At 43.6% G+C, this 13,877-nt stretch overlaps 2 protein-coding genes across 2 annotated transcripts in view; one reads left to right on the top strand and one right to left on the bottom strand.

Moving 5' to 3' along the window:
• The first annotated feature begins 1,703 nt into the window (after window positions 1-1,703).
• dysf (neuronal PAS domain protein dysfusion) overlaps window positions 1,704-13,877 on the top strand; it is a 160,513-nt gene continuing 148,339 nt past the window's right edge. The window contains exon 1 of the mRNA XM_075866296.1: window positions 1,704-2,102. Coding sequence (XP_075722411.1) covers window positions 2,056-2,102 — 47 coding nt within the window. The 5' untranslated portion in view covers window positions 1,704-2,055. The remainder of the gene's footprint in view (window positions 2,103-13,877) is intronic.
• Window positions 11,349-13,576, bottom strand: LOC119187452 (uncharacterized). The gene is made up of 4 exons (XM_037435566.2): window positions 13,210-13,576; window positions 12,733-12,795; window positions 12,497-12,559; window positions 11,349-12,029 (listed from the first exon to the last, which is right to left on the bottom strand). Exons 1-4 carry the CDS (start codon window positions 13,289-13,291, stop codon window positions 11,362-11,364), a joined length of 876 nt encoding a protein of 291 aa, XP_037291463.1. The 5' UTR covers window positions 13,292-13,576; the 3' UTR covers window positions 11,349-11,361.

The raw sequence follows: 13,877 nt of genomic DNA on the forward strand, positions 1-13,877 counted from the left end.
GAAGTCTGGGTTTTACTCTGGGCGGAACCTGCAAACGGTTACCCATGATTGTAAATGTCGTGCAGGTAAAGCCATGAATTTATATTCAGTGCTGCGCTTAAAGCATACCATATAATGTGCTAACAACTAGAATTTCGAATGTCCGAGACACGCCTAAGTGCGCAATGGAGTCAATCTTGCCTGAAGCTTTGCGATCACGCAATATGGGCTTAAGTACGGTGCTCTTGAAAAAGTAAAAGAAAGTGTATTAAAAGAGAACAAAATCGACGAATATGATTTTGACCTAATAGCCACTAAAAAGAATGAGCTGCCGAGACAGAGACGCATTGCACGAAATCCAAGTCATGCAGCTGCATCCTGATCATAGCACGTTCACAAACTTGCAATCATGCCTTTTAACTTCTTGATAAACAATAAACTACAATTACGATTGATAATTATATAATGAGCAATTATCGACTTCACCGTTATGTTTTTGTGTTTTCTCTCAGTTTCGCCCACGAGGCTACGAAGACGACAACTTCTTAAAGCCGCTTGTATGGATATGTATATGGCAAAAGAGAGCTGTCTAGCATTGGTTCGACTTTCCGAAACGATGTTTTGTTGAAGTAAAAAGAAGTGAAATGACGTTTAGCAACAATTTTTTTACTTTTTTAAATTTCCTGGGTGGGGGGAAGGGGGCATATAAGATTGACGCATTGCAATCTGCGCGAGTTTTAAAACAACTGCTGTCGCAAAGAAGAAAAAAAAAGAGCCCAATGCGAATGAGAACCATCTGTGCAGTTGACCACAAGAGCAACTCTTACTGAGCAGAAGCAAATGAGGACATTTCACTTCGGCGTGGGCGGTGAAGCGCAGTGGTTGATGGCTGAGCCGTCACCACCCACACCACAACGCCGTAGTCTTGCTATTTCTTTTCGTGTTCAATATTTTTTTTTTACTTCGACCTGGTCAGCGCTGCCCCAGCACTCCCATCCAGTGGTTTGTACAAAATGGCGTCGTACAGCAGCGCGCAGGCAAACGCCTTTGCTTCGCACCGGCTTCATGATGTGAACGACGTGAAAAATATATATACCGGGCGAGCTGAAGGAACCCGTCTTGCTTTTTCTTTCTCTGGCTTCCTCCCGAGCCGTAATACTTTTCACCTCCGGCGCCGGCACGGCAAAAAATATAGACGCGCCTTCCACTCGTACCAGCGCGCTTTTACTCCTCTCTAGTCGGTTTTCTTGCTTTTACTCCTATTTAGTTGGTGTTTTTTTTTTTTTTTTTTTTTTTTTTTTTGTAGTCACTCCCGCTTCGTCCGGCGCTACGGCAGTCTGTTACTCCCGCGCTCTCTCGAGTGGGCCCGAGCGAGACACGGCTGGACACCTCCAGCGAATACGCAACGGTGTTGGACAGTGCGTTAGTTCCGTCTGATCTGCTGCCGCGTACCGCGCACGCGCGGCAAAAAGAAAGCGAACAGGCCGGACGTTTGTCCGCCATTGGTCGCGAGGAAACGACGCAACGGCGGGGACTCCACGACAGCCTGCGGCCTACGGCGGACGGCATCCGGGAGCGCAGGGCGTGCAGTGTATGACGTCACAAAACACAGCTCCGCCTTCGCTCTCTAGCTCCGCCCGCGAGCTTAGTGTGCAGCTCCGCCCCCTCGTCTTCCGCGGGCCGGCCGCAAGAGCCGGTCAGTGCGGTGCCGGTAGCGGCTTTGAGTGCCCCGTGTTTCTCGGCCGTCTTCTGCCATGAAGAAGCCTGCCTCGTCTGCTACCACCAGTGCCGCCGGCAACGCGGTGGATTTGGCTGCGCGCTGAAAACAAGCGTGTCACGCGGGACCGGCGATCGATTGTCAGCTCGCGCTACGTGCTGTGAACCCTCGAGGCAGGCGTTGTGTGTCGTCCGCGCGCGCTGCGGCGGCGGGGTGATACGGCGACGTTTCGGATTTTGTGATTGCTCTCTCTCTGCGTACCGGCGCGCACGGCGGGGCGTGCGCCGCGGTGACCACTCGTGGATTTCCGTGAAGACCGGCCGCGCGCGTTCGCGGCCTGCGGCGACCCCGCTGCAACAATGTCGTCCATGCTGGCCGGTGGCCCCAACATCCTGCAGATGTGCAGGTGAGCCTTTAGTTTTATTGCTCGGCTGCTTGGACACCGTTGACGTTTCGGGAACGTGATTACGTGTTCAGATGAGCTACTTTTCTTTTTTTAATTTCGAAGTTATCGAAAACGAAACAACTGAATGCCACACCACCTCATATCAGCGAGAACAATGCCAAACTGCAAGCTTCAAATACCCATTTGCGGAGAAGCGGTGTCTCGTGTAACGAGGCTTTTACCATTTTTATGTATGTGAAACTTCAAACGTGAGAGTCGACACTAAAGAAAATGTCCACATTGTGCAGCGCTATTTCAGACAAGCCGTCTTGTTTGTTTTGAGTTAAAAGCATATTTATTACACCTGAGAAATTTCGGGAAGGGCACTTAGCTTTCTCCTTTTTCCACTTTCAGCAGATAAAAAAAATGCGTAGTCGGTACTGTCTACACTCCTATGAAGTACTAAAGCGCAATCACTAACGCAAAAGTGGTTCTAATCTGAAAGAGGCCTGGATCACCACTTCACCTTTCAACATTGTGCAAGTACCACATGTCTGGCTGCAGGTGCTGCTATGTGTAACACACTAAATAGTGCATTAAGTTCTGAATGCAGCAAGGTGTGAGGCCACATATATTTTCCTCCCTACGCCAGTACACACACCTTCGCGCTTTGTGTGATAACCTACACCCCAATAGTTTTCGTGGATACCCACCAACACATCTTCGATGACATCCATAAAGTTGCGTTGCCTGAATGTTGCTGTTATTCTTCTAACAGTGTTCAACATGATACACTAACTTATTTCTGCAGTATCCAATTTTTTTCTTGAATATTATTATTTTACAGTAGTCCCTCCGGGCTAGGGTTTTCGAACCAAGTTCACTGTATACGAAATAAATACTACAAACGCACGTCATGGATTTATCTGCATTATCACCGAAATATTATAAGGCATCTTCCGCTCCACCCATTAAGCATACTCGTTCCAAGCACAATTACATTACTCGCATGTAATTACACAAACTTATACGATGTACGATGTGTATCAACGATTGTAGACAACAAATATTAGTTTTTTCATCACTTTTCAATTATTGTATGTAAACGACTGTAGAAAGAAATACTACAGTTTTTTTATCTCTCTTAAAATATGGCTTGTCATAGACGTTACAATAAGTCATACCACCAAATGCATAATTTAACGATTTATTTCAATTAGATATCCATAAAAACATCTACGGTAACAAGTTTTTCATCAGGATTTATTGCACAGGAATTTATTTTTTTCTCTGAAGAATCCTTCCTAGATGTCTACCGAAAATCGTGCAGTGCCTTGCCATATGCGCGAGGAACGTTCAAAGTGGGTTTACACTTTGCGTTCGTGTAGAATAAAAACGTAACCATGTTAAAGTTGCTCTCATTACAATTTGTAAGTACAGTTTATACGCACATGACAGTATTCACAAAAAATAGTGAAATAAATACGTCTACTTTTTTATGTTTTCACAACATATGCAGTGCAAAATTGGTGAATGTCATCAGTCACTGATCATTTCAGAGGTGACAAGTGAAGCATTGTCGTACTTAAAGTACTCCCGTAAATCACATGTCGAGTCGCAGGTTGCGACTGGTACATTTAATTACTTTCATTTGATTTTCTCTCTAAATTTTTGTCTGACTGTTTAAGGAATTTTTTCATAACCACTCTGTATTCTGCGTTGCAAGGTTTAATGTTTTAAGCAAAAAAAAGAGGAGCAGCACAGAGCGGAATTTCTACTTACGCCAAGCACGAAATCCTGTATATACACGAAACATTTGGAATATGAGTTCTGGCTGGCTGTTTGGCCACAAAAAAAAAAAAAAGAACATGTCTTGGCAATCAAGCTCGTAGGATCGATAACATTCGTAAAATACTCGGCTATCAGCTCAGGTCGACAGTTACGTAGTGCACGGAAACGTCTTTACACATGTATACACATGCGCATAGAATATTCGCTCATATTCGACGCGGTAAGCAATAATGTTAAGAGGTGATAAATTTCCTCGCAAATGTGAGAGGATCTAAAGAAAACTGCTCAACAGGCTTGCCTACTGTCCCTATTACAAATTTAGGGCACACTACCACTTCACCCTGAATCACGAAGCTGCAGGGTCAATGTAACATAAATGCATGTTCTAGGGAAAGTTACTGGGAGGAGGTTTGTTTTGATGATTACCAATTCACAGTACAGATAATCTGCGACGTTCTACATTCTGTCTTCGCAGCGTATCTATACAATAAAAGTGAGTTGCTGAACAATAGGTGTCATATACTGCTATGATGATAAACCAGCCAATCGCATGTTAAGAGAATTCGAGGGAGAATTTTAAATGATTCCATTCACTCTCCATTTTTTATTGCATAAATATTTTGAAAAAAGTTTTTTTTTCACATATTCCTAATCACACTGAGCACTTTCGATCTTGTGGTGCTCCATGAACTCACAACTTCGCACGAGGCAGTATACATGTTAAGCATGACTACTCCACATGGTATATAGGAGGACGATTATGTGTAGATAATAACTGACTTTCCTCTGATTGTTCAAACTGGCTAAGATCATATTGGTTAAGGAAATAGTTAGTGAACATTTTTCGCCAACAGTGTCACTTGAAGATTATTTATAAATAGTATAGTAGATTGATTGTGTCTTTAGCTGGTGTTTCTTTTCAGAGGATCAGGAAAACTGCTTACCTCCTTCAACATTTACGAACAAACCCTAAAGATGTTCCTATCGCCAATGTGTGACGTGACGCATTATTCTGTAACTGAAACTCGTATACTACTTCTTGGATTGCAGTGCATGATCGATGTTATCACACAGATCGGCGAACTGTGCCGAATAAACTGCATGTATCGCATGCCGAACTGCAAAAGCTGGGTATTATTTACTCAAGCGAAATTTTCTATACATTGCTGGTATAGAACCGTGCTCAATACCTGTCCACACAGAAGTCTTCCTTTCTCGTGGTTAGAGCCGACACCACATTTATTATCGGTTTAACAACAGATCTGAAGGTCACGGTAAATTTGCAGGACCGCTTTATTAAGAGACACAAACAAACATCCATATATCACATGCATGTGGCTCACTGTTGCCTGGAACGAGTCAGACTATATTTTGTTGCTTCATTATTATGCTGTTTTTCACTGGTAGATTCGGAGCAGGTTTTTTTGCTCCGTGGCGACGAAACCGCATTTCACTGGTAGATTCAGAGTGGATCCGCGCTTTTCACTGGTAGTTTCAAAGCAGCTCGCTCCGAGGCGGATTGCTCGCACTGCTCCGCCAACAAGTCGCAGATTCGGGCGGAAACACGACGAGCAGCATACGTCACTTCCGTCGTTGTACGTTGCTGAGTTTTGCAAAATGGCTGCGTTCGCTGCCTTGGCGGAACTTCTGTCTAGCGACGAAAGCACTTCAAGCAGCAGCTCGTCCAGCTCAGACGACGAAGACTTCGAGGAAAGACAAGCGCTATGCGAAGCCTTCTTTCGGGAAACTTTTTCGGAGTCCCACCGCGAACGTCCCAAAATTTTGGGGTTCATCGAGAACGTTGCGCGGCTGTACACAGACGAGCAGGTAAGCGCGGAGCTCCCTCTTTTCATAATACTACATGAACCTAATTTCATCTTTTTATCATTTCCTTCTCTGCAGTTCCGTCAAGACTTCAGGGTGTCGAGGCGTGTCACGGAAACGTTGATCCGTGGTTTTGAAGGCTCGCGTCACTACCCATGCAGTGATCGTGGTGGGTCCCCCTCGAAAACCGCGGAAGAGCACATTCTGGTCTTTCTGTGGTAAGTCTGCACGCTGTTTTAAAAGTCATGCCTACCAGTGTGTATAATCTTAATGCTTTCAAGTGCTTCGGCGTAGAAGTACGTTTTTTCGTTGCGTGCGCAGAATTTTGACGGGGAGTCCAACCATTATAAATTTTTGTTCGTGTGTTTATGTGCGCGTGTGTAGAGAATATACACATGTGAAATTTAACAATTTCGGCGGCGTTAAATCTCCCTAGTAGCCTTCCCGTGGCTACGCCGCTTGTGCTTTTTGTCCTTGAAAGTTGCTAAGTGTGATGCAATGGAAACCAATGAAATATGACCGCTTGCAACTGCACAGCCAGAGAGAACAGTGTTAAGAGCTTCTACTTTTCTTACGGCTGCTAATTTTGATGCAAATATTTCATGCCTTTATTTCACAAAGCAGGCTTTACTTGATCACTTTCTTCCATAATGTGTGTTTGCTGTGTCAGGTTTGCTGCAAACAAGGCGTGCCTGAGGGACGTTGCTGGACGCTTTGGCATGGCAACTGCGACAGCATTTAGAGTCGTGGAGCGCACGCTCGAATATTTCCTTGATATAGCCGAAGAGGTAATATCATTTCCAGGAGATCTTGATCAGCTGTCAGCGGACTTCGAACAAGTAAGAATTTTAGGTATTTCACTGTTCCATGGCAAACACAACAAATGAGTTGTCTAATTGAAGCTTACTTTAGAGAATAGTCACATAATACATTGATTGTAGCAGGTTAAGCTGCCGTTGGGGCACAGGGGATGTGGTACTAAGTTGCGCTTGAAAGATGGGGTTATTGTCAAGCAGTCTCACTATCAAATGAGAAATGCTAGTGAAACATGTATTGTTCATTTACAGTGCACATAAAAGCAGGGTGTCTGCCAACGTGGAAAAGTCAGGGAATTTCAAAAAAACCAGGCCAGGTCATGAAAACTGACAGCAGTTCTGTGGGACCGTCACAAAAATAAGCATCGCCATTCATCAAAGCTTAAAAAGTCTCTCAGCTGCAACTACAGTGGGCTGCTGGAAGGTGTGTGAAAAAAAAAAAAGGACAGTGCATAACTCTTGCTTCTGAGTGTAAACGCGAAAGGGACCCATAGAACACAAAGTTTACTGACATTTCAGTACCTTATATGGGAGAGAGCCTTGTTTAAAAGTCATGAAAAAGGCACAGTGTACTTCAGTACGCCTAAATACGTGACGTAAGCAGAGAGAGTACATTGTCAGAAGCCTCCCATCACTCCTGTGCAGCGTATGTACAGTTGTCTGTATCTGGATTCGAGAGTTTTACAAGTCTATTTGGTGGTCTGTGATTCCGTGTGTTCAGGGAGGGCAGTCGAGGCCACGCCTCGTTTTGTGGTATCATATTTGTGTTGTTTAACTTTTACCAGTTTCACCGATGTACTGGTCACAATTATGTCAGCCTATGGCATAAACTAGACTAAGGAAATTTCTGCTCGGCAACTTGTCCTTCACATTGGCTAAAGCATTCTTTAACATCCATGTTGGTATATCCACTCTTTTGGTGCCTGTTGCTTCTACATATCACACGGCATATCTGACTCACGTCTGTAGATTTATGCATGTTTTGTCTATGCCACGATTTCGGCCCGGCTTGAAGGCCGTCTGGTTTTTCTAGGCTAGAACTGCTATCAGCTGAAGCTTGCTGGGCTACTCATGTCTTTTAATAATAATAATAATAATAATAATAATAATAATAATAATATTATTATTATTATTATTATTATTATTATTATTATTATTATTATTATTATTGGTGGTGCAACACCAAACGTCTTCAGCTACACACTTATGCTGGTAGCTCGTGTTTCAAGGGTAGAACTTGGGTAACTTCAGCTAAATTTTTCATTTCAGTTTTGTGAGATTGTGTAAATAAATCTGCAATTATTTTTCAGTGTCACGTCTACAGCAGAGTACGTAAATCAAGGTAACATGCGGACATTCATGATTCATCTATAGAATCAAGGAAACTGTTCCACCTTGACAAATTCATTCTCACCACCACATATTCAAATGTCAGCACTTTAAACGTTGACCCCAGCTTTCATTTCACTTCAAGTATGACAGCCCAGATAAATGCATGTGCTTGTCGTAAAAAAAAAAAACATTTTGCAGTATGGCTATGTTCTTGCAACGTTGTCGTTACTCGTTGTCAAGGCAAGATACATAGAATATGCGAGTAGTAGTTATTTACTTTTTTTGTTGAAAAGTATACTTTAGAGGTGTGCAAATTAGGCGGCGGCGCAAATCAATAGTAAATACATCAATCTAGGTCGAATCAGTTCTAATCTAATCTACATATAAATAGGTGAGTCAGTAAATACAGTAGTTCAGGTCGATCTAATTAAATCCAATCCACATCCTAACCGGCGTGGGCTACAGCCATTATAGTAAAATAGATTTTACTCCAGTGGCAGAACCGGCCAGGCTCCTGTGTTTTCATTTTACACGAATGCCACCAAATGGCACCACTTCTAAGTTTCTCAGCAGCTTTGACTGCGATGTCAAACGATCGCAGACACCTTCAAACTTCATCTGCGGTTACTCTTAACTTGTGTGTTTTCTTCCTGGTTCTTCGGAACATCAAACAGCTGACTTGCTCACTGCCTAGCTCAGGGGTTTTATTTTGGCCAGATTTACATGTTTTTTCACAATTGTCGCATGCCCTGAGAACATTTTGAGTGCGTCTGGTAATTATGTTTACCTTTATAGAGCGCCCGGTTTTTTTTTTCTACTCGGGTTTGTTTGCAGTGTACAGTGTTTTCCATGCAAACGTGGCAGTCATGGAATTTGCTTTGAATCATGATGGAAAACCTGGGAAATTCAAGGAATTTAGAAATATGAAATTGGTAGACACCCTGAAAGGGACCCCTGGCACTTAAAATTTCTAATGCCTTTTGCTGTGGTGTTCCGTACAATGATTCCATAGTTCTGGCATGTAAAAGACTTGTGTCACCTAAAGTTAACTCCGCTAAGACCAACAAAACTACTGCATCAAGTGTTAAGATTATTTACTTCAAGAAGTTCACTACAGGTGTGTTCTTTTTCTCTCACTGTCACAGGTGTCAGGAGTGCCCAACACGATCGGTTGCATTGACGGATCCTACATAAGCATCCGCTGCCCTGCAAAAAAAGTGCGTTCAACCTATGTGAACAGGCACAGTTATCCGTCACTGACACTGCAAGCTCTGTGTGATCACAAAAAGAAGTTTCTCGATGTGACTACTGGACACCCCAGCAAGATTCACGATTCGAGAATCTTCAGGACATCGAGGCTTTCTTCAAAGTTGCCGCATGTGTGCTGTTCCGGGAAGTACCACGTTCTCGGGGACGCTGCCTACCCGCTTCGAGATTACCTCATAACCCCATTCAGGAATTATGGTCACCTTGACGCGAGGCAGCGCGCCTTCAATTATCACTTTTCGGCAACGAGAGTGAAGATTGAGAATGCCTTTGGAGACCTCAAGGCCAGGTTCCGCCAGCTGCTGCACCTGGACTTTCTGTTTGTAGACAAAATGAACAAGTTCATTATAGCTTGTTGTGTTTTGCACAATATGTGCATTAATTGTGGTGATGTGGATGTGCCGCCGTACATCGATGATGAACATGCACCGTGGGAATGGGAGGCACAACCGGATGATGTTCCCCCCAACAATGGCCCGCTTGCATCAACTGAAGATGCACTGCGTCGCCAAGGCGAGGAGAAGCGTGAGCGCTTAATGCAAGCGATGCGCATTTGATTTAAAGTTAGGACTGCCTACGTGTACACAAAACAAGAAACGTTAAGGTGTTGTAAATTTTGTTTCGTGTTGTAGAGATTTCTAGCAGAAAATAACACTAAAAGACGGGACGAAGCAAGGACACAAACTACGGCGCTGACTAACAAGCAAATTCGTTTTATTCTTCTAATCCGCGTATATATACTTTACCACAATCTCAAGGAAACAAAAAAAAATAGAATCATGATAAATGCATGCCCCTCATTTCTGAAGCGTATCATTTACAACGGCGGCGAAACATGCATCAGTTTCCCTTATATTTCCCTCTCTCTGAAGGAGTTACCTCTCCTGTCTTATTGAGCATTTCTTTCCTCCTGAGTCAGCCAACATTTGTGTGTGTCTTTTTTTTGCTTTTTCTCACCCTTCAGATTAGTGGTGGAGTGTATATACCTAGACTGGAAGAATAAGACACATTTGGCTGTTAGTCAGTGCCATGGTTGTGTCTCTGCCATGGTTGTGTCCCTGCTTTGTCCCATCCTTTAGCACTGTTTTCTACAGGAAACACTGTACTAACCAGCTAAAATGCATGCCGCACTGTGTTGTAGTGACTCATCTTGCTAGGGCGCAGCCTGATTTTTTTGTTTCTTAGCTTTGTGACACGTAGCAGCTTCCACATAGCGTGAGTCAACCCAAGATGTTTGCAGGAATCTGACTGGATCAGTGTAATTGTTTCCTATGCGAAGCCATCAGCATGCTTATTGCTGACTAGTGCTAACGCCGCAGCGTGTTGGTCGGTATGGCTACTGCAGCTGAAGATAGCTGGTGATATTGATAGTAACTGCACTCTTCGTGCTGGTGAGACACGAGAAAGTGACAAAGTCAACCGGCCAAACATAGCTGGGCTCCAGCTCTCGTCAGCCACCACAAACATTCTGAGAAACATGTAGTGACATTGGCATAAGTCCAAGCTAGTGCAGGCTACACTGAGGAGCATTTGTGTTAATGGAACAATGTCACCAAAATTACGAGCTTGAAATGTTTGTGTTGTTTGTCTTGCAGTTGGGGCACTATGCTTGTCAGTTAAACCTGTCGCTTCGAGGAATATTCGTAATGAACACCCATCCCGACTCATTGTTTCCCACGCATGGTGCCCAAATTCAAAAAGTGCGCTCTGAACGTCACAAAAGCCCGAGTCTACATAGTCTTATGACTCCTGAGATTGTTCGCTGTGTAATTTTTTGTGATTCCAGTAGTAGTTTTACAGTGATGCCAAAATTAGTCACAAGGAGCCATTCTTGCATTAATTACACAGTACATTGCAATATTTATGATCAAAGTTTGGGGACTACCGGACACAATGCTCTTAATTAAAGCATTCAAGTCAAAACAAAAATTTGTCAGGGGTCCTTTAGGCATGGTGACTGCTGCTGTGAGAAATGGCTTCTTTGTCATGCAATTTGGTTATTGCTTGTGCATTAACATTTCATTTGCCTGATGAAAATTTGCATGGACAAACGTTCTGCATTTCTTAGTCTTTGTTCAGCTTTTCTTACCATCAAAACGGCGTGAAATTATAATGATCATTGCAACTTTGTCTTGTAAAAGGGCCCTGGAACCCTTATTTCACCTCAACAACAAACATTGTCAATCTGTTATCAATGCGCCTGCCAACGTGCACATGTGTACAATGCTTACAATAAACATGCTTTTCACATTTTATTCATTTTTCTTCAAGTTGAAAATTTCACGGAGAAGATTCATCTTTTCTTTGTGCATTTCTTCTCGTCGCTGTGTTTTAGCAAGTCGTCGCTCTTCCCTCTTGCTGTCTCTTTCAGCCTTTCGCTCTGCTCGCCGTTCATCTAACTCCTTCATTTTTTCAAAGAAGGTTTGCAGGTGGAGCTCGCGTGCTGAATTCGGGCGTTTTCTTTTTGAATCAGGAGTGTCGTCCTGCCCAACGGAGCTGGATGGAGAGTGTGACGTTGACGAGCTTGAACCAGCAAGTGGAACAGACTCGGTGGATGACTGTGGACATGTCTTTTTTGATACCACTCCACTTGCGTCGCGTACCACTTCTGGTTCCAAGCTGTCGTCCAGCCACTTGATTTTTTCAAGCTCGGCCTCGTAGGGGACTTCTTGTGGGGAACAGCCAGACGTATTATTTTTCCCAGCTGCCACATTTTTTCTTTTCAGTACGGTTTTGTACCGAGAGCAGCACTGCTCACCAGTTCTCATTACACCCAGTTTATTATTAATGTCTGTTGCAATTTTTTCAAACATGGCCTTTTTGTTGCGAAATTTTTTCAGAGGGCCAACTTGAGGGAAATATGAGGCGTAGAGGTCCAGCAGCAGCTTCGTCTCGCCACTCGTCCACTCACACCCTGCAGCTGAAATATGCATTATACACACATAAAATACATATAAACTGGCATTAATAGACTTTTTTGATACAGGGCACGAAGCTATATGCTCTCTGAGCCATAGAACACTTACTGTAAAGCATTAGTACTGTCACACTGTTTTGGCACAGCAAATATTGGGTGCTGTGGGGATCGCTTTGCATATCAGAACAGACAATCATGCAAATTCATAATATTACTATACATAACTTATTCACAGCATAATTTTCTTAGAGAGTAAATTTGAAAACACTGCATAATAAATATGGGGCCTCTTCGTGCAGCTGACTATTCGTTGAATTCAATTTTATTATTTAAGCACCCAATATTGAGAAGCGTGAGCAAGAAGCCATTAAATGGTTTTGCGTAATTCGTGGTTTTTTTGAGAGGGTTTGCAATCTGCTGGACCTATCTTCATCCTAATGCCACTAGCATGTTTGTGTATGCATGCTTACCACGTGCAGGAGTCCCTGGCTGACAAGCCCGACTTGGTGACGCACCAGTAGACGCTGCAGAATCTGTGTTTGATAATTGAAAAGCATTGTAGTATGTTAATATGTGTTAATTTTAAGCAGGTACACAATTTTCTTCAAGTAGTCCTTACACGTTGCTCGTCAAGGCATTGTCCTCTACATATATAGACGACTGTATACAAAACTAGTTCTACAGAGACACATGTAGACCAATTTACCATTTCCTAAAAATGCGCCCTGTGTATGTGACAAAGCGTCGGTGGCGTCACACTGTGTAGCACCTTCAAATAGAGAAAAAGAAAAGACATTTGCGGGTTAACACCAAAAGAGTAGAGGTCAAGAATCACCAAGAAAACGTTACTTCTCTAGTAAATTTTTCATGCATGTATTCATGCGCGAATACAGAGATCGCCATGCATTTTTATTAAAGGTAATACAGCAGCTTGGTGAGCGCTGCGAAAATTCCGGCGCTTGTGATATTCTAAATAGTAGGACTGTAAGGTGTTGGGTAAGCAACTGCTCTGATTAAAAAAAAAAGCCTGCTCACAACATGCCGTATTTTTGCGAGCGCCGATTGCGGCCGTTACCACGTGTACCCGCATGCTTTACAATTATCTGACCAGTCTTCATGCGGAGCTATCAAAGTTAGCATTCCGTGCAGAGTTTATTATCAGCGTCAAGTACGTCGCACTTACCGTTCAGATCGTTGCCGCTGTTTCTGAAAACGCCCAGCAACAGCCGACGCACAGCCGGTGTCAATTCCGCGTGCTCGTCCATACTTGCTACACAACTGCTGTTCGCGACTGCGTTAAAGTGTTCTACAAAGCTTTAACTGCGTGGTCGAAATGCGCGCCCTGCAGTGGCGGCCAAAGTTGCCAAGGAAACGAAGAGAGCGGAAAAATAAACTGTTTCCGGAACCGGTTTGCGTGACGTATGCATAATCAACTTCCGGGGCACCTCTCACGGAGCATTCTCGTGTTTCACTGGCAGAGGTGGCTTCGTGCGATCCGAGTGCTCGCTCCGGGATTTCGGCGGTCGCTCTGAATCTCCCAGTGAAAAACACCATAAGCCTCTTTCAATCACTAACTTTCAACAACGAAAATGCACCAGAAGTACCAATGCGAATCATAGATCGTTTCGCAAAACGTCCGATAAGACTAACTCTGTATCTTTAAGGTATTAGTGTTTTTGCTAACTACAAATGCCCGCGAAATAAAAAAAAAAAGATACTATGTGACAACCCCGCTTCCGCGTCGCTGTGTACGGTGATTCTACTGCACTCTAGCGTTCATCGTTCATCCGCGTACGAATGGCCATAGAGCATTTGTCCTACTGTGCTGTCTCGACAGGGCTGCGACAATGG

This window comes from Rhipicephalus microplus, chromosome 6 (genome assembly GCF_043290135.1).
Source record: "Rhipicephalus microplus isolate Deutch F79 chromosome 6, USDA_Rmic, whole genome shotgun sequence".
Lineage (NCBI taxonomy): Eukaryota > Metazoa > Arthropoda > Arachnida > Ixodida > Ixodidae > Rhipicephalus > Rhipicephalus microplus.